This window comes from Ursus arctos, unplaced genomic scaffold, assembly GCF_023065955.2.
Source record: "Ursus arctos isolate Adak ecotype North America unplaced genomic scaffold, UrsArc2.0 scaffold_3, whole genome shotgun sequence".
Classification (NCBI taxonomy): Eukaryota; Metazoa; Chordata; class Mammalia; order Carnivora; family Ursidae; genus Ursus; species Ursus arctos.
In genome coordinates, this window is record NW_026622985.1 from 90,448,583 (window position 1) to 90,473,250 (window position 24,668).

The following is a 24,668-nucleotide window of genomic DNA, read 5'->3' on the forward strand; positions in this document are numbered from 1 at the left end:
GGGGGCTAAGAATTCTCCTCCTGCTTCTGATGACCAGAGGCCTCAGCTAGCAGAGGACTCATTCCTGCCCTGGATTCCTGGCTCCTGTGTTGGGGGATTTTTAGTCTCTTGGAAGCAGGCGAGTCCTTGGGAATTTCTCATCTTGAATTCGCCCAAGGTTCTTCTAAACCATGTCCTTATTCAATCTCTGGCTTCTTTCTCCTCCCACAGGACACACAGAACTTGGATTCAGGCAGATTCCCAGCCTCCAGGTCACAGAGAGGGGCACGGGAGTAATGGTGAGGTGTGACCCATCTCTGGTCACTTACTCCTACATTGGTACAGACAGACCCTGGGACGGAAAGTGGAGTTTCTCATTTTATTCGACAAGGTTACTCTCTTGGAGAAGTCTCAAACGTTCAAGGATCGATTCTCAGCTGGAAGGCCTGATGGATCCTTCTGCACTCTGCGGATCCAGCCCACAGAGCTGGGGACTCAGCCGTGCACCTCTGGGCCAGCCGTGCAGATGCAGCCTTGCAAAGACACCTCTAGCCTGCACACAGCCTTCATGTTTCTGCCTCTTTTCTAGCTCCCGGCAGCCCTTTCTGGTTGGACTTGCGTTTTCAGCTGCCCCCAAAGACACAAATATCTGAAATTAAATTACCGAAGTAGGATATCTTTGGCAGACATGGTCACAGGGCATTGTTTGCAGACTCTTATGGACGATGTAGAGCATGTCTGCGGGCTCCAGTGACGGGAGAGTTGTTGCCAGGGAGTGACCAAAAATGACCTACGTTTTCTCTTTACCATCTTTCGCATCTTGGATTTCATTTTGTTTTGTTTTAGTAGCTCAGAAAAAGTCATTTTAACCCACAAGTTGGAGACATGATTGAAGAAGAAGGGCTTTGGTATTTGCATGAGAGTAGAGAGGAATTCTAACCATAAATCTTCAGGACTAGCCAGTCAGCACCAGGGCCTGAATTGTCCATGAGTCCTTCCGAGTAAATGCCTGATGCAATGACCCGTGTGAGAAGGAGTTAAGAGAACAGTAACGATGGGGCCCAATATAGGGACACCACTTCAAGGCCAGCAGAGGACTAGACCAATCAGCAGAGCCTAGCTGGGGGGGGGGGGGGCAGGATCAGAATTCAGCAACAAAAATCAAGCAGCATCTAGAAGCAGAGCAGGAATGAACTTGTCACCCTGAGCCTGACATGGGGCAGCCTGATCACTGTCCGGGTTTTGAGTAAGACCCCAGCATTCTTAAAGAGATGGAGCAGGAAACTTAGAGTGAAGATTTTAAAACAAAAGAATGGTTTTCCTCCTAAGAAGATAGGATGAGGTGAAGCAATGAACAAGAGGGAAAAGAGGTGTGAGCAGATCCCATCAGCTACAAACACATGAAATACTCACATACTCACTCACATCCATGGCAGCACCACTCTCCGCAGGGTTAGAGAATGACTGTCTTATTGGTGTGAGTTCCCACACAAATTTGCAGACCAAAGGATCCCCACTTTATAGCTAAGGAAGTGAAATCATGGGTATATAACCATGGGATCAAATTTTTGTTCACACACGGTGTCTCTCAGAAGCATCTGACCTTAGTGAATGAAGAAAGGACGTAGCAAAGCTTTGGCTAAGGGGCTGGCTCAGATAGAACACCTGTCAAGCTGGGGTGATACTGTTTGGGACGTGGTACGATTTGAACAAATGGGATGAATGCCTGAGTCCCTGCATCAGGCAAACACCTTAGACCCCTGAAGCGCTAAGCAAAGTTGGAGAAACACTAGAATTGGTGATGAAGGGAGATAATAAACACCAGTTTTGGCTTTGGGTACTGTCCTAGCTGACCTGTAGCCCTAATGCTGTGTTTGTACAGATTGCAGCTGGCCACCACCTTGAAGACCTTATTTTTTGGACTTGAAGCAAAGCAAGGGGTGGACTGTATCAAATCCCTCTTTTGTATCACTGCCTGTTTTCTTGGCCCCACCCCTGATTCCAGCCACAACTATTTCACCCAACTCTCTTAAATATGGACCATGTAGGGATGCCCGGGTGGCTGAGTTTGTAAAGTGTCTGCCTTTGGCTCAGGTCATGAGCCCAGACTCCTGGGATCGATTCCCACATTGAGCCCCACACTGAGCCCACCTTAGGCTCCTTGCTCAACAGGGAGTCTGCTTCCCCTCTAACCCTCCCCCTGCTTGTGCTCTCTCTCTGCCTCTCTCACATAAGTAAAAATCTCTTAAAAAGAAAAATGGACCATGTGCCTGGCTTTCTTCCTGAAGTACTCTGTGACCACGGCTGAGACCCATGAATGGCCTATTGGAAACTCACACATGCACAACCCAGAAGTGTCAGGGAGTCAATGCTCTATGGGACCCTCCCCAATCAGTGGGGAAGAGAACTAATGGTAAAGTTCGTATTTGTTTCAGACTCGCTAGAAAGTTCTAGATTGATGAGCAGCCACTTCATCCATAATGATGGCCCAATTCATAGACATATTTCATATTTTCCATCCTTTTTGATTCTGTACATGATTTGGCCTGGATATTCCCATCTGACTTATCTTCCACGTTACCTATTCTTTTCAGCTGTTATCTGTTCTGCTTTTAAACACATATATTGAAATCTTAATCGTAGGTATCTTATATTTTGGCTCTACAATATCCATTGAAATATTGACTATGGTTTCCAGTTCTCTATTAAATTCTCCATTTTGTCATTTCCTTTGTGGGATATATTAGTACTTATTTTCATGTGAGTGTCTGAAAACACCACCTGAATCATTAGGGGTCAGTTTCTTCTGTCTGTTTTTTCTTCTTGGTTTTGACCACGTGATCTTGTTTCCTCACACAACAGGTAGTATGTGTTTGACGCCAGTAACTGGATATGAAAAACTGTAGAGATAAGGTGAAGTTCTGGCTGATGTATTTTCTTACAGAGAGGAATCCTTTCTGCTTCCACTAAGATATCTTGGGAGGGGCGGGTCTTCTTAATCTGGCTGATAAGGGAGCTGGACGGAAGGGAACCTCAGGGTTTGAGTGGCTGTTGACCTTTGCTTCTACTGTGTGATCATTCAGGAGCCAACCTAAACATCTGGAGTATTTTACTTTCCTGAAGTGTAATTTTCATGACATGATGTTTACCCATTTCAAGTGTACAACTCAGGGAGTTCCAATGAATTGATACGTTGGGCAACTATCACCATGACCCAGTTCTGAAACACATCCATCCCCCCAAAACTTCCTTTGTCTTCATTTTCAGTCAATCCCCGCTCCTACGTTGGGCCCCACGCCTCGGGTCTTCACTGGGACCCTCTCCTCATCCGCAGTCCCTGAATACAGACACTGTTCCCCAGACCAGCAAGGTCACGTGGGCTCCTCCAAGCTTCTCCCCCTCTCAATCTTCTCTTTCTTCTTAGCTCTTAGCTACTGCTGATAAACTGGCAGTGACTGTCACGGAACAGTGGTTTCTCAGATATATCCTTTGTGTTTGGAGTATGAGCTCTTCTCCTTCCTCCCTGCTTTCCTTTCCTTGCAAAGCTTCACGTGTGAGCTGTGAGGCACAATGGGGTAGGTAGTCGGGAACTGGATGCAGAAGCCCAACTGACCCAGCAAGTAGCTAGGGTGCCTCTGCTTAGCGTCATACAATTTCAAACGTGGGCAGACACTGGAAATTATTTATTTCAGCCTGTTGTCTTACAGATGAGGAAATAGTCATATAAAGGACAGTGTTCACCTGTGTGACTGCTGCTTATATTCCTAACTTCCCTATGGAAGTCTTTTTCTGTGTCTAGAGTAGTCGGAGAATTTCTTGCTCTCCTATCAGAATATAAGCATCATGAGGGTGAGAATATTGTCTTCCTTGTGCTTTGCACTCAGTCGCCCTTCAATGACTGCGAACAAGCAAACCTTGCTAAACCTCCGGGAAGGATGGCGGTTGTTTCTGTTTGGGTCACTGTGGTTTCTAGTGCTCCATCCGGGTTCAATTCAAAAAAAAAAAAAAGGAAAAAGGAAACACCTGCCTTTAAAGACATGTGACCAGTAGCTGACAGTTAGTGTTGCCACACAGTGTGGTGTGTGTGTGTGTGTGTGTGTGTGTGTCCACACGCGAACTGTCTCTGCCACAGTCAGGGGTTCCTGCTCTGCTCCCCAGCTCTTACTGACTTGGGTTTACTAAGTGCTACAGCCTGGCCCAGGAGGGCACAGAGAGCCGCGCAGTGCTCTGTGACCACTAGGAGGAGCTGTGGTGCTTCCAGTATCCCTGAATGGGGGGTCCTGGGGGCTGGGGGATTGTTGAAATGAATACAGGGGACAGGGTGTAATCATCTGGGACAATTGGGGGAATGTGGAGACATACTGTTGTCCCAGCTGGGGTGGGGGGAGTCTACTGTGTGTAGTGGATAGAGGGATAGAGACCAGGGAAGCTGCTAGACTGCCCCCACAACACAGAATTATCCAGTCCAATATGGCGATATCTCCGAGGTTGAGAAGACTGAGACTAAGATTTTAGTTGTAAATTTTGTACCAATAGAGAAGGTGACCTGTAGACAGGTCAAGGACAGTAAAATCATCCCTCCAGATTTCTAACTGCTTTGCTCCTACCAACTTCTCACTCCCAGAGAGGAGTCAGCCAATCTGACAGACAGACCCTCACCTGGAACAGGGCTGCAGTGTATTCCCCCTCAAGGAGAATCACCAAGAGATCTGCCCCCAGAATTCCTTCATCATTTTAAATGTTCTCTGGCTGGTGCTTGGGCCAGACCTCACCCTGGGTCCCTTGCCCACAACTGAAGTGCTTCGGGGGGGCTGATAAGCATACATCAGACATTCCAGGGGGCAAGACTTGAGTGGGATCACCCTGCATTACTGTGAAGAAGGAAGAAATGATCCAGAGAAGACAAAGTAGCCCAACCCGGAGAGTGGAGCCAAAACGGGGAGGCAGGGAGGACCTGGCCAGATCTGGGGCAGGGAAAATGCAGGGAGGGAGACAAACATCTTTGAAGAAACATGCTGCCCCATCCAAACTATCCCCAGAAATTCCACTCCTTGGAAAAGAGGAGAAAGGAAAATGTCTTGAAAGGAACAAGTACAGGCCCTGAAATACACGGAGAGCCAAGTGTGGGGAAGTCATTCTAGGCTGTGACGTCACAGGCAGGGCTCCTGTCGGGGAGGCGGAGAACCACAGCCTAGTTCTCACCACTGAGGACCAGAACCCTTGGCTAGCACTGAGCCTGTCTCCACCATGGGCTCCAGGCTCCTCGGCTGGGTGGCCCTCTGCCTCCTGGGAGCAGGTGAGTGCCCGGTCCAGGGCTGTGAGGCCACTTGGAGTCTCTAAGCCTGTTCGTCAAGTACCCAGCCGCAGGCCGCCTCCTGGGACTCCTCTGAATTCTGCTCCTTTCCCTCTCAGCCCCCCTGGACACTGCAGTTGTCCAGACTCCGAAATACCTCATCGCACAGACGGGAGATAAGAAGTACCTAAAATGTGAGCCAAGGCTGGGTCACGATACCATGTACTGGTATAAGCAGGACTCTGAGAACGGGCCGAAGATCATGTTTATCTACGACAATAAGGAACAGCTTCTAAATGACACAGTTCCAAGACGTTTCTTACCTGAAACTCCTGACAAAACACGTTTAAACCTTCACGTCGACTCCCTGGAGACAGGTGACTCTGCTGTGTATCTCTGTGCCAGCAGCCGAGACACAGCCCTGCAAAGTCATTACCTCCCTGTGCACAAACCCCGGGCCCAGCCCGGAAGCTGTGGGGGCCACGGGTTCGCTTGACCCTGAGGCCCCTTCACCCCGTGAGAACCCCGCCTGGAGTTTCCGGTCTGCACTCCAGGCTGCCAACATCTCCCGACGGGGCAGTAGGACGGTTCGGCTCACACAAGTGCGGCAGAATTCTCCTCATCAGCTGCAGCAAGAATTCACTGACGTGCCAGGATTGCCAATCAATTCCCTGACGTGCTCAGGGTTTGACAAACACAAAAGGACCTTGTCCAGGCACTGAAGCTCTTAACTGATGGAGGGAGCCAGGCCTTGAATTTCTCTGCTGCCCATATTGCTGCTTATCCTAACAACATTGTACTGAAAACACACGATTCACTAAAAATGTTCAAAGAGCAAAAGCCTAGACGAAAATGAAGTGAAGATAATAGAGTCAAAGACCCTAAGGAAATTCAGATTATCAGTGAGTTCACTGGATAGAAACATAGCTGGAGAAACATGAAAGTTCATGGCAACAGGTGAACTAGAAAGAAAGGGTTGGGGACGAGCACTAGTCAGGGCAGGCTTGAGCACTGCTGACTCCCTCCCTTCCAGAAGGAGGACCAGATCCACTCCCAGTGCTGAGAGAGGGGCATCCTGAAGATTCCTGCAGTGCAGGCAGTACCCAGATGATGGAGGGTATTAGACACATTGAAAGGACCCTGGGATAGAAATCTCTAGGCAGCAGCTAGTCGTTGGTCCTGCCTGAAGCGAGATAACAGGAACAAATCTGTATTTGGTACAAGAACACCGGTAGCAGCATGGATCAGAAAGAGAGAGTTTGGGGATGGATGTACAATTAGGAGACTTCTATGATGTTCTTCGGGGAAGGTTATGAAAGTTTTGTGTGGGGCATTGTGCACGATAGAGAGTAGAAGCTCTGGATTCCTGATGCTCTTCTGAAAAACAGTTTTGTTCTTCAATTTGCTAGAATCTATTTCAGTTTTGCCCTCCCTGTTAGGGAGCCCTGGCATGTGGTCCTTATTACTAGTGCATGGCCTTTTTGAAGTCTTCATGGGGAATCACAGCACATTCATCAACGTCTCTCATCCTAACTGGGTCTCAATGCCAGAGTCTTCTGAACTCTGCTCAGTGGTCCAGCCTACTAGCCCCAGTGCTCTGCTCAGCTTTCTGGACTCCCACGCTGTCATGCAGGTCAGGAAATAGCCAAGAAGAAAGAGGATTCCCTTACACTCTTTCGTAGGGTTCCTCTTCAGTACTCTGTGCCCCACATCCAAGCTGTCTTGGGTCCTCAAGCATCATTTGCTATTACTATTGATAGAGACAATGTTTATCAGAACTTCCCTACATATTTACCATTCTCACTCTTTACGGTTTCTTCTTGCGATTCAGATTGTGCTTACATCATTTTCCTTCTCAGGCACGACCCTAATTCAGATGATTCAACTCACTTTTCACCCACCACCTGCCTTGGGAAAGGCCCATGTTAGCAACTGTTCACAGGACGACCGAGCCTTTCACTTCTGCATGTTGTTCAAGATTTCAATTGAAATTATATGGTTGTTTGAAATCCTTGGAATTTTACTCATTGGGAGCCAAACAACGCAATAAAATTTCATTTATTCGTGTTTTTGCTCTTTCAATGGAGAAGTGCTAATCCCTGTCTTCTCACTGCAGTGGGTGCACAGTGGAATAAATACAATAGTACCAGCGTAGGCTTTCCACTAGGGTTAAGTTTAGGTTCTTAGCTTTAACTCTAAGAATGGGATCCGTCCAACTGCAGTGACTCAGAGTTCCGTCGTGTGCCTCACCTGTTCAGGAGGAGATTATCCAACTCCTTTTCTTATTTCTAACCTGTATACCCTTACATTTTTTGTTTTGTGGGACACACTAAAAACCTGATAAACTTTATTATATTAGAAGAATGAGTAGAGTTTGAATGTCCTATGTGTGTGGATGAAGGGCAATGTTGCCAACTCTCTGTGTTGTTTCAGATGCTTCCTTGTTCTTCACAGGAGCCTGGATCTTGTACCCATCACCATGCGGAGCCCCCCCCTCTCTGGTGAATGAGGGATAGACAAACTCTGCATTGGGCCCCTGGGCTGGTTAGAAGCCAGGCATCCGGGAAATGTGCAGCTCTGGCCAATAGAGGGCGCTGTGGCTCTATTGAACACCAGGGCTGGATTGGGGGATGGGTGTAAATAGTGGGAAGGGCTGAGGGGGAAGCAGGGCATTGGGGCTCCAACCTTATGTCGGTTGGGAGCAGCAGGTGCAGATACCTCAAAGATACTAAACTAAAATCATTCTCAAATTGATTTCCCCTTGTACTGCCTGGGATGCCTTGTGTGGTCCTTGAGTATCCCGTTTGCTCTGAGCCCAGCTGAGCACTGTACCTTCAGTACTGGGGCTGAGGATGGCTGACCCTTGTCCCCTCGGCCACCCTTGCCAGTGCCCGGATCCAGGCTGGCATCACAGTCCTGCCTTTGTAACGGTGGGCACTGACCCCAAATGAAAGCAGGACCCTCCAATTTCCCTCGTCCACAGAGCCTGGCAAAAGCGCTTCATGGACCTTAGACACCCAGGGAAACACCTGTTGAGTGATGTCTGCAGGACTGTGCCAGGAAGAAGGGGATCCCTGGGAGCAGAAGTGCTTTGTCACTGAGCGGGGTCTTGGAAGGATGGGGTAGAGAGAGAGTCTACACAATGAGGACAGCAGCTGAGAGCAGGAGAGCAACTGTCAGGATAAGCTCAGCTCAGGCAATGGGAATCCACCTTCTAGCAGAGTCTATATAAGGTGTGAAAGGGGAGGAAGAAACATGGGCTGTGACTGGGGAAAACTGCAGGGACAGTGACATCACAGGCAAACCACCAACCAACGCCCAGGAGACTAGAGCCCAGCCCCCTCCCCCAGGACACCCTACTTCCATGCTATCCACCTGGGCCCTGACCCCACCATGGGCTGCTGGCTGCTCTGCTGTGTGGCTCTCTGTCTCCTGGGAGCAGGTGAGTCTCGAGTTCCGGGGGGGCTGCCCCTGGACCCCAAGCCACGTCTCTGGGGCTGCAGCAACACTCTTCTTCCTGGGCTGTGTCTGATTTTGTCCCTTTCTTTCAACAGGCTCCATGGACACTGGAGTTACCCAGATTCCAAAACACCTGGTAACGGGGATGGGGAGGAACGTGACCCTGAAGTGCAAACAACATCTGGGACATAATGCTATGTACTGGTATAAACAGAGTGCTCAGAACGCGCCGAAGCTCATGTTTGCCTACAACTATAAAAATATCGCTAGAAATGAGACGGACTCTAGTCGCTTCTCCTTGTGGCGCCCAGACACCTCCCAGCTGGACCTCCACATGGGCGCCGTGCAGCGGGAGGACTCTGCCACGTATCTCTGTGCCAGCAGCAGGGACACAGCCCCGCACGCGCCACGTCTCCCTCTGCACAAACCTCCTGGGTGGAGCCAGGAAGCCAGGGGCACAAAGGCTCAGCTCAGCATTTCCCGGAAGACCCCAGACAGAGACCCCAGAGCCTCCTGCTGCCAGTCCGCTCCCTGGATGCCCAGAGCTGAGCGCCCAGCGGGAAACCCCACGGCCTGGGGCCTGGCTCTGCCTCGGTCCACACTGTGCCTGCGCTGAACGCGGGCCAGAGACGGTCCAGCGTCATGCTTCCCAGCAGCGTCCGGTCTGCAGGTGGCCCTGGGGAAACTTTCACGGTCCGCGTTCCTCTCTGGCCACAGCAGGGCTGCCACGCCCCCGCAACAGGTGCCTTCCTCTGACTTTTCCTTCCAGCCAGGTGAGACCCTGCATCTCAGCCCCAGTCCCTGCTCCAAACAGGCTCAGCCCTTTTCCAGAACACCTCCCTCCGTCTCCACGTGGCTCCGTCAGCTCCGACACTGAGGATGATATTCCGCATCAGGTGTGGATCACTGTTCTCCAGGTCAGTGTGGGCTGCACCTGCGGGGACTCGGCTCCGCGCTGACTTGTCTTCCTCTCAGCCTTTGACAATTTCAGGCCTGATTGTTTTCCTTTCTGTCCCTTTAATCCTTACTCTTCAGGTCTTCAGGTCCTCAGTCATCAGCCACAGAGTCCCCTGCCCCTGGATTATTGCTCACAACAGGCAGTCAGAGGGGCTGGCCCCCTGCCATTTCAGAGCAGGACTGTATCCTCAGGGCTGTCCGTGCTGAAGCCCAAACTTTCTGGCATTGCCCCTTGCAAAGGCCCTCCATCCTGCACAGGCCCTCAGCCCCCAAGACAGAACAGAGCCCTGTGTCCTGGGGTGTCCCATGCCTGCACTGACACAAAGACTCCCCCTCTCTCCTGTAGGGGGCGCTCCGCGGACTGTGGGGACATGAGTAAAGTTTCAGACCATAATACCATCTGCCAATGCAATTCATGGGGAACCCTCCAATCTAGGCCCATCTTCAGAGTGTGGGGTTTCTCTTACCCAAGTGTGACTCTTCCCTGTCAAGTGGTGGAATGATGAACACATCTGGATTCAGCACTCTTTCCATGCCTGTTCTATCGTGAAATCAACCTAGGCTGCTGTGAAGTGTGGGTCTTTTGGTTTAAGGTTTCCCAGGGCTCCCATAAACAAACACCGTGTCCCCACAAGTCGCACCCTGCAGAACCAGACAGTAAGCAGAGGGGCCCCCCGAGGGGGTGTGTCGCTCCAGACTACAGACCCATGGTTTCGGAGCCTCTCTCCTCAGGAACCAGGGAGCCCCTGCCCCTCGGGGCTGTCGCCACACCAGCTGAGCTCTGAGCTTTGGGGAATCAGAGAAGGGACCTCCAGGCCAGGCCCCGGGGCCCAAGCCGGCTCCCGGGCAGTAGGAGACCAAGCCTGGGAAATGGGCTTGAGACAGTTGTGTGTGTCCTCACCAGTTCCTCTCTTCCATAATCCAGCTGTCTTTCTCCGATTTCTCTCTTTCCCATTCAAGGCTAGCCCTGGAGCCCCAGCGCTGATCCAAGCTCCAGATCTGCACAGACGGCTGCCCTAAGCCACACAGGCAGCAAGCGGGCCTCCACTTCCACCCGTTCAGGGCCAGGGGACACTGGGTTGGGTGCTTACATTCTTGTCCACCCCACTTCCCTTGCACTGAAATGTCCCGTCAGACTTCAGATCTGCACTCCTCATGCGGTCTGCTCTCCACACTGACATTTGTAGGCTTATTTCTTCCTTTGGTCTCTTTATTCCCTGCATCAAATCATCAGGCTCAGAACTGGGGGTCACAGAGTCAGTGCCTCCAGACTGTAGCTCTCATGGGCTGTGTGGGAGGAGCACGGGTCCTGCCAGTCTGCTCGGGGCTTCATCCCCGGCCTTGCTGGATTGAAGCCCTTCTTCTCCAAGGATCCTTCTGCAGCCGCAGTATTTCGCTCGGGGCCTGTGGGCCTGCCTGCTCCAGGGCACCCAAGGGGCTGAACCTTGAGGCATCAGTTGTCTATGGGGGTACTAAGACTTTCTGCTCCCTCCTGTGGGGGTGCTCCTGAATCTGTGGGTGCCACCCAAGACTGTGACATCACAGGGTCACCTCCCTGGACTACTAATGACCAGATGCCCCACGGGGAGAAGGCCTGCCACGGACAGCAGGCTCTTCTGCTGGGTGAGCCTTGGTCTCCTGGGAGCAGATGAGCCCTGAGAGTGTGGGGACATTCCTATCCCAGCCCCTTTATCTAAGGCCAGTTCTGAACTTCTGCCTTATTCTCTTTCTGGCCTCTGTCTCCTTCCATAGGATACATGGAACCAGGAGTCAGCCAAAGCCCTAGCCACTATATCAGAGTGATGGGACGGAGCGTGGCTCTGAGGTGTGACCCCCTTTTCTGGTCATTTGTACTTCTTCTGGTATCGACAATCCCCAGAAAGGGGAGTGGAGTTACTGATTTCCATCCACAACAAGGTTCGCTCAGAGAAGGCAGATTTTTTGAAGAATCCGTTCAGCTGAGATGCCTGTGTCACAGACGGTAGCCCCTCTGAAGCCCCAGGCTGCGCTCCTGGGGGACTCAGCCTCAGCCTTGCAGAGCTGCTTCCCGCCCTTGCACAAATTCGAGGCTTCTCTGCTCCCAGGCTTTCAGCAGCCTTCCTGCCCAAGGGGACGGGGCTGCAGCAGCTTCCCAGGAGCAGACGTCAGAAGTTAACTTTTTTTTTTTTTTTTTAAGTAGGCTCCACTCGCAGCATGGAGCCCAGCATGGGGCTTGAACTCACAACCCTGAGACCAAGCCTGAGCTGAGGGAGGCTTGGTGGCCCAGTCCAACTCTTGATTCAGCTCAGGTTGTGATCTTGGGGTTGTGAGATCAAGCCCCACATCAGGCTCCCCGCTCAGCAGGGAATGTGCTTGCTTGAGATTCTCTCTCCCAAATAAATAAACAAAATCTTCTAAAAAAACCACAAAGACCTGAGCTGAGATCAAGAGTCTGATGCTGAACCGACTGAGCCACCCAGGCTTCTTGGAAATTAACTTTCATTTGCAGGATAGGAAATGTTGCACAGGAGCTGTGGTATGGGGAAAACATTGTCAGACATCACGGAATGTGGCTGTGGCCCCCAAGGATGGGACAGTATGGCCAAGTGAGTGACCAGACGAGGCTACAGAGGAACCTGTAAAGGACTGACTTTTCAGGAGCTAAGACCCAAGGGTTCTTGAACGATCAGCTGAAGGATGATGTAGGGAGCACTCTATGGGGGAGATAGTATATTTCCTATGAATAAGGCAGGTAGACTTCCAAGTGTTCAATTAGAAAGATAAATTAGTATTAGTGTTCGAGGCTAGTTGAGCATATCATATTGGTTATACACCTACTTGTTCATCCATTTACTAATTCATTCATTTTTTCTTTGAACAGGCGATATCCCACCCCAAGGTATCAAAAGGATGGTTAGACCTCTGACGGGTGTCAGAGGAAGAATCAGTCCCAGGGTCAGACTTCCCTCGTCAGGAGTCAGCCATAATCCGAGAACTCTCCTTCATGCCGGGAAGTGGCGGAGTCCTCCAGAAAGGGTGTGCTGGGGCTGCTGAGACAGAAACACCATGGAGAGAAGTTGCAAACTACGGAGAAGTTGCACATTCTCCTATTTTTACGGTGACCATGATTTATCACCCAAAAGGGAGCCCTTAGGGAGTGAAAGGGTGCTGTTATACTTGAACGGACGTAAAGTGGGCCATATGTTTACCCAGCCTGCGTCTCGTCCCTAGGACTCATCTCAGAGGCCTGAGCAGGAAGAGGATTCAATCTTGGGGAAAGAGCTGTAGGAGGGCAACAAGAGAAATGGTTGTCAGAGCAGTGGCCATGATGGCCCAGGGGGGATTTGCTGGGGGTCTCCCTACAAGGACGGCCCTGAGAACACCGTCCCTTCGTCCCCGAGGAACCACTAAGGGCTGAGCACATGGGCACCGGTGAGCACGCCCTGAACCAGCGGTTGCAGAAGCAGAGAACGGGGCACCCGGGTGGTATATTGTGGCGAGCAGCCCCTTGCTCCCCCAGTCCCGACCCCTGGAAACAGCAGGCGAAGCCCACTGTCCTGGTGGCTGGGAGGAAATACAGGTCCCTGGTGCAACCCAGCAGATGGGAATCTCCGGGAGTCCACCCTGGCTGGGTTCAGCCTCAGGTGGAGGATGATTCCAGAACGATAGACAACTCTGGGCCTCCCTAGGGACATGTAGGGAATCAAGCCATGGTGCAAGGCTGCACTTTACTGTTCATATGTTAAGGCCCAGAATTAGTACCTTTCTTATATCCACAAATATTTGATCTTCTTTTGAAAGGTCGATTTAGGGAGCTCTGTGAATATCCGATAACATGTATATTTCATAAGAATTTTAGAAAGAATTCTGTCTGGATGGATACAAAAATAGTAATGTTGTTGACTCTGGATGGTGGGATGCATTTTTTAATTACATGAAGTGAAATGCATAATATTAAATGTAAATTACATACCTTCTGCCAGATGGAAAAACTAGCAACACCACCCCAGTCAAGACACAGGTCATTACCTTCTGGTGTTAAGCCCCCTTCCAGTCAATACCCATCCCCCTGGGTAATCAATGCTCTGATGTCTATCATCAGAGATTAGATTCGCTTGCTCTTGAATTCCATGTGAATGGACTCATACAGTTTTTTGTGACCCGCATCTTTCACCGACCATATGCTCTTGTTAGTCAGCCTTACTATGATGTGTATTCGTAATTTGCTCTTTTTTTTATTGGTCGTATTTTGGAGGGGCGGTGACTCTACCACAATTTGTATATCTGTTTACATGTTGATGGACACTAGCTTGTTTCTAGATTCGGGTTATTATGAATAGAACTGCAAGAAGCAGCATTCTGGTACAAGACTTTGGTGTGGACATACACTTTTATTTCTCTTGGGTAAATAGTCATGGGATTGCTGGGTTGGACGGTAAATGCTCATCTCACTTTGTAAACAGCGCCGCCACACTGTTTTCCCACATGGCGACACCCTTTAGCCTTCTCGTAGGAAACATGAGTTCCAGTTGCTTCACTCGCTTGTGCTGGGAAAAAAAGTAGACTGTGGGGCAGGGAAGTCAATATGGCGGTTCAAAGGAGTTGGGGCCAGTATTGTACTCAGCTGGGCAGTACCACACAGGAACCATGGAGGGCTCCAGGGACGATGAGGTAAGATACCCAAGGAATTCCTGGAAACTTTCTTGTAACAGCTGACCATGTAAACACTTCCAGTTTACTAAGAGGAGGCATTGGGGTTCCAGTGAGACACAGAGGCTGCAGGAAGGGATAGAAAGAGCTAGGGTTTACAGGGAGAGGGGGTAGAAAGCCTTTGTAATTGCATCAGGCAAACTGATTACTGATCTTAGGCCACTACGAGAATACTAGTGTTAAAAAAACAAAATCAGCCAAGTGAATTTGAAGATCTAATTGGCTTTATTCAGGAATGGTGCAACACCCGTCTAGCTAGTAGACAAGCTCCAAGGAGTTGTCCAAAATGCGAGGCTGTGACAGAAGGAAGCGTGGGGCGAGGAAGTTACCAGCAAAAGACAGGAAAGCAGTATCTGTCCAGAGCCCCTTTCTTTGTTTTTTTTAATTTTAATTCCAGCGTAGTTAACGTAGTGTTATATTCGTTTCATGTGCAGAATATAATGATTCAACAGTTCCATCCATTTCTCGGTGCTTGTCAAGATAAGTGGCCTCTTCATTCCATCTCCTGTGTCATCCATCCCCCCACCCACCTCCCCACCGGTAACCATCTATTTGCTCTCTAGAGTTAAGAGTCTGTTTCTTGCTTTGTCTTTCTCTCTCTCTCTTTTCTCCCCTTTGCGAGTTTGTTTTGTTTCTTAAATTCCACATATGAGTGAGATCATACGGCATTTGTCTTTCTCTGACTGGCTTATTTTGCTTGACGTCACACTCGATCCACGCATGTTGTTGCAAATGGCAAGATTTCATTCTGTTTTATGGCTGAGTTTGGGGCGCCTGAGGGGCTCAGTCTGTTAAGTGTCTGCCTTTGGCTCAGGATCCTGAGATTGAGCCCCACTTTGGGCTCCCTGTTCAGTGGGGCGTCTGCTTCTCCCTCTCCCTCTGCTCCTCTCCCCCGCTCATGTGCGCTCTCTCTCTCACTCTCAAATAAATCAATAAATAAATCTTTATGGCTGAGTAATATTTTTCATATATATATATGTATCATTTATTCTTTATCCATTCATCAGTCAATGGGCTGCTTCCATATTTTTGCTATTGTAAATAATGCTGTGATAATCACAGGGGTGCACGTATCCCTTTGAATTAATGTTAGCGTTCTGCACAGCAAAGGAAACAACCAAACCAAGAAACGAAAAGGCAACCTCCTTTTTTTTTTTTAATATTTTATTTATTTATTTGACAGAGAGAGAGGCAGCTAGAGAGGGAACACAAGCAAGAAGAGTGTGAGAGGGAGAAGCAGGCTTCCCGCTGAGCAGGGAGCCGGATGTGGGGCTTGATCCCAGGACCCTGGGATCACACCCTGAGCTGAAGGCAGAACGACTGAGCCACCCGGGTGCCCCTAAAAGGCAACCTCTTGAATGAAAGAGGATATTTGCAAACGACACACCTGGTAAAGGGTTAGTATCCAAAATATATAAAGAACTTAAGCAACTCAACACCAAAAAAACAAATAATTTAATTAAAATATGGGCAGAAGACAGGACACCTTCTTTGGGGGTCAAGGGAAGACAGGGTTTTTATCACGCAGATGACTCCCTCTTGGGGACCAGGATGTTTCAGAGACTGTTAATGGGCACATTCCTGGGAGAGGTTAAGACTTTAGTTATGTCTTGGTTTGCCGTTTGGGGATAAATGACTCCATTTTGGTCTTGTTTCTCTTTTGAATACTAATATGGCTTTCTGCAGGAGGTGGGAAGTCCCTCAAAACTGTAAAGAAAAGTAGATAGCGAGTTTGAAGGAGCCTACTGGATTCCAGGGGAAGCCCAGACAGAGGAGTATTACCCTCAAAGAAAGATCAGAGAAACTAGGGTGTGAGCCTATTCCCCGGACCCAGTTCCACCGAACAATGCCCTCCTGTAGAAAAAAGGAAAAAAGGAAGAATGACTGATGTTGAGACAAATAAGAGGGGATCCTGGGCTTTAAAAACCTGTAGGAAGTTTGGCATCCCAGGAAGACCTGGCTATTGGCTGGCAAAGAGGCTCAGATTACCAGCTCTTCCCTAAGAACACCAGGGCATTCAGCTGGGGGATATTCCCTCACTCCCTGACCTGCCAAGGCTAGCAGGTATTTGGTTTTGTGGCTTTTTGTCTCTTTGGAGCAGATGAATCCAGGAAACAGAAGGAAACTCCTGACATGGGACTTTCAATTCCAGATCCTGGGCATTCCTTCATTAGGACAACTGTTGTTTCCCTGTATCTACTTTAGCTTATATATCCTTCTCTGATGGAACCCACGGAAGCTCAGATATCAAGATCACTACCATAGAAATGGAAAAGCAGCTGATCTTTGAATGTTCTTAGAAAACAAACCATTTTGCAAAGTACTGCTATCAACAAGACCACGGACTGAACCCCAACTCTAATTCATTCGTTAGATAGTACTGAACTTATGACCAAAAGAGTTGTCCTCGAAGTGTACGTATCTCAAAAACATACAGAGAATTTCCCCTTGACTCTGAAGTTGACCATCGCCAACCAGACCTCTCTGTACTTCTGTGCCAGTCTGTGATTCCACAGGACTGCATGGCCATAGCCACTCAGCTCAGAAAGAACAGGTGGCCTCTTGCTCATAAGGCCTCTGCCCTAACCAGAAGGAAGCCCAGGAGGCCTTCCTGGCCCCCTCTCACCCACCAGCTGCGAATGTGAACCAAGCCCCTTGTTGAATTTCAGTTGGGGCTGTTTACTCCTTGTGGAACCTCTCCCCAGGTAAGCCATCAGGTTGTCAGGGGTTAGCACGTGCTTTGAGCTCACTTCATAAAGTCTTGTCTCCAAGGCACAATTCGACTCACCTGATCCTTACTTACAGCCTCTACTGATGCCAAGCCTAGAATGTTCTTTTTCTAATGTCCAGTCTGTGGGAGGAAACACTGTCTCATCTTCAAGTACAGTGGTTCCTCAATGAGTAGATTTTGTAGATGAAGACTACTTGCCAACATTTTGGAGACCAGTGTTGACTTGAGACTTGAGATTAGAAAAGTAGTACTTTTAAAATAGCACCAACAGTAAAAATAAAAGAGGACCTCACTATGCATTCCCATTCATTTCAAAAATTCAAGAACATCATACCCAGTAGCATGAATAACACTGAAGGGGAGAACAGAACAGAGAAGAGCAAGTGTTGATGAGGTGATAAAGATGGGACTCCTTTCGCACTGCTGAGGGGAATATAAAGTGGCACAGAAAATAGTCTGGTGGGTAGGGGGAGGGTTCCTGGGCTGGGGTGAGGGAGGGGTGGGAGTTGGTGTTTAATGGATACGGAGTTTCAGATGGGAAGATGAAGAGTTCTAGAGAGGGATGGCGGGGATGGCGGCTCCAGAATGTGAATGTAGTGAAAGCCACTGCACCGTAGACTTGAAGGTGGTAAGTTTTATGTTGCATACGTTTAATCACAACAGTAAAAATAAAGGAGAGTGTAAATGAAAACTTAGAAAAGACTATCTTTGAATAAAGATGAGTTCCACTCAAGAAAGAAGGACAGGTTAACCGTAAGTTTGAATGTAGGAAAACTAAGATTTTAGTGTCTTCATAGCTCCCACCCGATTTCTTAGGGAGGAGAACATTTTTGATGGGAATATTTTGGTGTAAATGCTGGAAATGGAAGGAAAAGGGCAGGCATCGAACTTGAGACCTGGAAGGTCTTGGAAGGGGCCATCGTGATAAGGATGGGAGAGAAAGGGTAAAGGTCCACCTTCCGCACCTTTCTACTCCTTTGTAGCACGTCACAAATCTTCAGGACATGCTACTAAATTCTCCAATTATCGATGTGCATGATTTTGTTGAAGGAATGAAAAAGGCTTCATGGCCAGGTGAGGTGGCAGGGTTAGAGAAGACCAGAAGAAAACAACTGTCCATGAGAGCGGTCAGAAATCTTAGGGAGACTGAAACCAATACTACACTATATGTTAAGTAACTTTAATTTAAATAAATAAATAAATAAATAGATAATCAGAAAAAAAAAAAGAAATCTTAGGGAGGGCTTTGGATTTCCACAGCTTTGAGAGCTCTAGAAAATTCCACCTTGTTTTTGCAGAAGAGAGAATTTCCCAAGTCTTATCTGGTTTATAAATTTATTAGCTGAAGTCTGGTTTTTATGAAAATAAGGGGGTGGGGGAAGCCTCTGAGAATAAGTCATTATTTTAGGAAAATCATAATTATATTAGCTCCAACCGGACAAAAACTCTTCATGTTTATAGGAGGCTTTGGCTTCTCTTATTTAACTTATCTTCAGATGACATGAGCATTCTTCCCCATAATAAAACACTTGGAAATGTCAATGTAAAATATGCTAGGTATGTTACTGTTAAGATCGTCAATAAACTGGTCCTATGTATTCTCATGTGCTAGACATCTTTCACCTTCTTGTTTAATCTTCATTATTTGTCATGCTTGTTTTAAATTCTTGGTTCATACGGTTCAATAACTCACATTCTGGGGTTATCTATTGACCCGTTGGTTATCTTTCTTTTGGAGTCCAACCCAAAATGGCTTCAGTCCTTCCAGAATATTCTCTTGGTTTTTGGTTGGTCTCTAGTATTCATATTTGCTTCTTGCCTCATAAGGTTCCCCTGGGGAAAAAGACAGTAAATGATGCTAGTTTGCAATGTTAGTAGTATCCAGAAGCCAATCTTAATATCAGCTGGGCTCCTCTTGTCTGAAATAGAACGGCTATTTATCATAGGGTCTCAGGCACATGTGAAGCAGTCTTACATATTTGTAAGGTTTATATTTATAATTAGAATTAAGAATTGATTGGCAATGCAGAAATGTTATCTAATTGAATTTTTTAAATGCCAGGCATTCCTTAAAGGAGAGAAAGATATTTTCTTAGTGTGACGTATGCTGATGGTTTATATTTCTATGTATTTGTGTAGAAGTTTCTCCTTATCTACCATCAGAAACGCCGTAAGACATATCAGCTGCTGTTATAAAAGGTTTTAATGAGTTACATATGCACAGAATTCATAAAAAGTATCCAGTTAAAGAACACTGCCATCTGGGCTCGAGATAACTTTATCTGGTTTATATCCACGGAGATTCGCTCTGGGTAGAATTTTCCTCCTCTGGGTGGCGTCTTAAAGGGGCCACTGATCATAGCTCATTGGCAGTGGTATTTGATCAGGTTGTTTGCCTTGGGATTTAGAAAGTCAAGAAATAGGTTATATTAGAATATCTGTCTTCACTCTATAAATTGCATTGTTTGAAATTTAATAACACTTAAGTAAAATGTAAATTTTTTTTTAAGATTTTATTTATTTATTTGACAGAGATAGAGACAGCCAGCGACACAGAGAACACAAGCAGGGGGAGTGGGAGAGGAAGAAGCAGGCTCATAGCAGAGGAGCCCGATGTGGGGCTCGATCCCATAACGCTGGGATCACGCCCTGAGCCGAAGGCAGACGCTTAAGGACTGCGCCACCCAGGCGCCCCAAAATGTAAATATTTAAAGAAATTTACATTAGAAGTAAATGAAATCAGAAGTAGCAATTGGGTGGGAAGTTAACTGGCTTAGGAATTAAAATCCTTCTCAGATTCTGTTTATATTTCAAATTCCTCTGTTTATTTATTTATTTTTTTTACCTTACATTAATCCAGACTGGCTTCTCCTTCCTAGCATTCTGTACAGAGGTTTGGGATATTTTATTTTCTACGTGAACGTTGAAGAAAGCTCAAAGAAATTTAATCACATACACAGACGCTCTCCTATATGGGGAATGGACATTCTATTACCAGTGAACAGAGGCAAAAAGAAGGTTTCTAAAAGAGGTTAGAAGAGAAAGAAACAAATTCTCTAGGGGCGCCTCGCTGGCTTAGTCGGTGGAGTGAGAGACTTCTTGATCTCAAGGTTGTGGGTTCCAGCCCCATGTTGGGTATAGAGATTACTTAAAAATAAAATCTTAAAAAAAAAAAGAAGAAAGAAATTATCTAGCAGTAGGGTAACAGTGAGTATTATTTTCCTCATTTGGGGTAAGCTGACTGCAGGCACCTTGCAAATAGGTCTGTTCGAAAGGTCTGCCCTGAGCAAGCTGTCTGGGGTCATCAGAGTAAAAACCACGTCAGTTAATTATTAGTCATCCAAAACTCCTTGGGAGCCCATCTGCAATAAGAAAGACAAGCTGGCTCTCTCTGTGATCTCTGCCATGGTTCCTCCTTAAGCTGGCCACCTAACCTGGCCTAGGTTGACTCAGAAGTTTTTCCAAAGCAAAACATTTCCTCCAGTCACCTTTATTTTTATTACCATGCAGCTAGGGCTATCTTTTCTCTCTCTCTCTCTCTCTCTCTCTCTGTCTTCTGGGTGGGGGGCGGATGGAGAAGAAAACAAAAATAGTGCAACCGGCAAAGAATTGAAAGAGTCCCTCATTTAAACACACCCCAGGACTCTGGCCTCAAGGCAAAGGCAAAATCTTGATTACTGCCCAGTGGGCCACAAGGGGGCACTGTGGAACTGCGGAGCTCCCAAAGCCGCCGGGGCAGAGCAAGGGGCCCAGAACCCGCCAGCTACCTGGGACCGGCAAGGTTAAAGAACGGCCTTGTTTGGTGCTTTTATCCACTGCAAGGCTCACTGCCTTAAACACTAATTCGCCCGTGGTGCTGTCCCATCGGGGTGCCAGAGCTTCAGCTCCGCAGTGATTAGGGAGTCCCTCCGAGCTTCCCAAGGGGAAATGAGGGGTGGTGCTGGGAGGGGGCAGACAGCGTGCCCTGGGCAGGGACGGGTCAGAACACCTGCTGCAAAGGAAAAGCAAAGGAGCTGTGGGAACGGAATGGGCATGTGGCCTAAACCCAGCTAGTCTAGACCATCCCAGCCCCACCCTATGTGTTACCTAACAGGCTTTGCAGGAGCAAAGCAGGGCTCCCGGATCAGGCTAGCCAGGGAGCTGGCAAGGGCGCCAGGCTCATGGGAACCAGGAGAGACAGTGACATTCCTGCCTGAACTCCAGAGAAGGGATGCCCAGATCTTCAGCTCTCAGAGGACCAGACCTCGGAGCAGGAAGAAACCTGTCCAGTTCTGCCCCACCTGCCATGGGCTGCAGACTCCTCTGCTCTGCAGACCTTTGTCTCCTGAGAGCAATTTTGTCCTTGAAACAGGTGGGACATCTCTGTCCTAAGCCTGACAGCACCCAAATCCGTGGTACCATCGGGCTCCCTGTCATGTTCTTTCCGCAGCCCCTGTGTCCTTCCCTCCCAGACCCAGTGGATTCTGGAGTCACCAAACACCAAGACTGCTGATCAAAGCCAGCAAGCGACACTGAGACGTTCCCCCATCTCTGGGCAGCCCAGTGTATGTGGCCCCCAGGTCTTCTCTGCATCTTAGGATGAGTTACATGAGTCCCGGAGTGCAAAAGGGCACTTCCTCGGAGTAATTCTCAATGCGGCAGTCGAGTGCCTCTCGCTGGGAGCTGCACGTGAACTTCTCGAGCCTCGGACGTGGCCGTGGGTCTCTGTGCCAACAGCCAGGCACAGCCCCGCAGGGTCATGAGCGTTTGGTGCACAAACGTCCCAGCCCCAGCCTGGAGCAACCTCGGGGCTGACGGATCTGCGAGGACGAAGGACTCAACAGAAAGACAAACGGTTTAAGGCCCTACAGTGTGTGTGGCCTCTGGCTCTTCTGCCACTCAGGGCGAGGACAACAGGACGGCAAGCTCTGTCCAGAGGATGGTGCCGCATCAGAGGTGCACCCCCAAATTCCCTTCCCTGCCTGGCACTCCATGCTGCAAGCGTAAAGGAACGATACACAGTCCCATAGCTGGTATCCTCTTCTCCAGGATGGAGTATTCATTTGGGGATCAGAACAGTTTAATAAATACGTAGCTAGAAGGGAGAAACACAGAGATGTGTTTCATATGATACAGGGAGAAAAAACTGAGATTTTAGGGAAGTCTAGAAGAGCAAATATGATTAAAGATGGTTGAGAATAGAGATAGAGCTACAAAATTATTAAAAACTAGGTGATTTATCATGTAATCTCTTTTCTCACTCCAATCGAAGTCTTCAGGAGCCAGAAAATACAAAGCGAGATCTTACAGCAGCCGGATCACCCCGTGTGGGTCCCAGGCAAGGGCAGGCTCATGCTGAGAACCCTGGAGTGGATTCTGAACTCTGCCTTCTGGATTTCTCATCCCGGGCTTGCCTCCCCACACAGAGGCAGGCTTGCCTGCCCTGATCACCAATAGGCAGAGGCTCTCCGGTCTCCCCCAAGAGCAGGTCTGCTTGCCCGGAATAGCTTCTCCCATGTCATCGCCCAGATGCTGCCAGCTTCAGAGCACGGCTTCCTGGCAGTCTTTGGGATGCATCGTACTCTGTGACCAAACCTCTCCTTGCAACTCGGCCCCAAACACCGAAGCCTTTCAAATCCTCTGCCTCTGCTCTTGCTGTTCTCATGGTCTAGAAGGCCCTTCCCTGCTGCCCGAACATGGCCAGATACTAGGCATCTTGCAGGGACTGGCTCAGATATTCTTCCTCTTCTTAAAAGGATATCAGTCCTCTTGGCTTAGGGTCCCACACTTGTTACCTCATTTAACCCAACTGCCTCCCTAAAGACCCAATCTCCAGATACACTCACATTGGGGGTGACAATCACATTCAACGTATGAATTTGAGGGGTGGGACATGATTCAGTTCATAACAACAATATTGCTGTCTTTAGTTTCATAGGAAAAGCCAAGTAGATACTTGATGCGCTTAGACACTTGTGAAATGAATGAATTAAATGGCTACTTATGCAGAGCCGTGGAATATCATTAACCACCAACTGTTTTCCTTCACAGGGATCTCCTCCTACCTAGAACGTAATGGGTAATCTTGGCCCTCCATCCAGCCTCTGCAGTATTCTGAGCACGCTTGTTTGCATAGCCAGCGTTGATGACCAGAACTGTAAAGTAGCCTAATTGAATGTAGAGCTGAAACATGCCGATGTTCTCTTGCGGCAGAGAAAATTATGTTAGGATCACATGTATCTGGTCTCAGGATCCCGTCAAGAATTTTCCTTCGCCAGACACCACTACATCCTTAGAAACATCTCTTGCCATCATCAAGGGTGCTTCTCAGAAATGAATCTGAAAAACAGATAAAGAAAAATTGCTGTGCAGGTAATAACACCTTACACCCTTGCTAATTAAAGGGGACTCGTGCGCAAGTGCGTATGTGTGTGCGTGTGCATACACACGTGTGTGCATGTGACTGTGTTTTCTTGTGGAGACACACAAATGGAACTAGCTTCTCTCTGGGTGGAATTTATTAAGAAGCACTGGGTCACATTTATTAAGACACACAGGTCCTTCTGGGTAATGATCGTAGATGTGTCAGGCCCAACGGGGTCTACCTTGACTAGAGCGGACAGGGCTTATTTCTGGCTTTATAGGTTCAAAAACAAATAGGTAAAATAGAGAAACCCTAATGTACTATTTAAAATTTGGTAATAATTAAATTATCTACAGAATCTGGAAATGCGTGGATCTGATTAATGCGGAGAAGCTATGGGCTATAGTGTTTCCGGGCTGGTTCCACAGGAGATCATCAGAGTGTTTATTTTTATGGCTTATATTATTCTGACTTGCCTCTTTCGTTAGAGCATACTAATTGCACTGGCGTAGCAATTATTTCCTTCACAATCAAACTGTTGACAGTCCTTCGCCTCCACAGGCTAAGGGTGTATTTGAAGATCACCCCTAAATCAGCCAGGCTGGGAAAGCAGAAGAAAGGGTGTGTGGGGGGGGGATTTCTGTCCTTGATTTAGACAGAAGCTGTGCATCCGTGAGACTGTGAGCCGTCAGCCACACGGAGGGCAAGGCGCCCCGGGAGAGTGAGAGAGGGGCCCAGGAGAGAACAATTTAAGCGAATTCTTGGCTATCTCCTTGCATCAGGTGGTTTGAGTTCCCTGAGTGGATCCTGAGACACATGGGGCTGCCCAAGAAGAGGAGACGTGCCCTGAACCTCGGAATGCACCAAGGTAGTCCCTTGGCCTGGAAGGGAGGTGGTGGTTGAAGGGGTGGAGCCCCGAGGCCCGGGGTAATTAGTGTCAGGCAGGGGCAGGCGGAGGGAAATACGGTGAGTTGGGCTTATTGGGACATGCTCACCTTGCACCCACCCCTTGTGGGGGCCCTGGGCAGGACAAGGAATGTGCCTAGAGTAGCTGATCCTGAGTCCTACGGAAGTACCCTTTGGTGCTAGACCAGAAGGTGGCCTGCAGAGACAGCGGCGATGTCAGAGCGGTGACGTCATGGGCAAATACTCCTATCAGGGAAATGGGAGGTTCAGAACCTTAGACGGCTCCCCCCAGGGACTCATCCCTGAGCGGG

At 48.4% G+C, this 24,668-nt stretch overlaps 1 protein-coding gene and 1 gene segment (V, D, J or C); both read left to right on the forward strand.

Moving 5' to 3' along the window:
- The first annotated feature begins 5,226 nt into the window (after positions 1-5,226).
- On the forward strand, positions 5,227-5,768 carry LOC113267068 (T cell receptor beta variable 3-1-like). The segment is given in 2 exon segments: positions 5,227-5,275; positions 5,392-5,768. Coding segments are annotated over 2 exon segments (426 nt in total).
- A 2,543-nt stretch (positions 5,769-8,311) lies between these two features.
- LOC130542122 (uncharacterized) lies at positions 8,312-9,347 on the forward strand. Its single transcript, XM_057304519.1, is given in 4 exon segments — positions 8,312-8,394; positions 8,555-8,571; positions 8,574-8,714; positions 8,827-9,347. Coding segments are annotated over 4 exon segments (762 nt in total).
- The last annotated feature ends 15,321 nt before the right edge of the window (positions 9,348-24,668 follow it).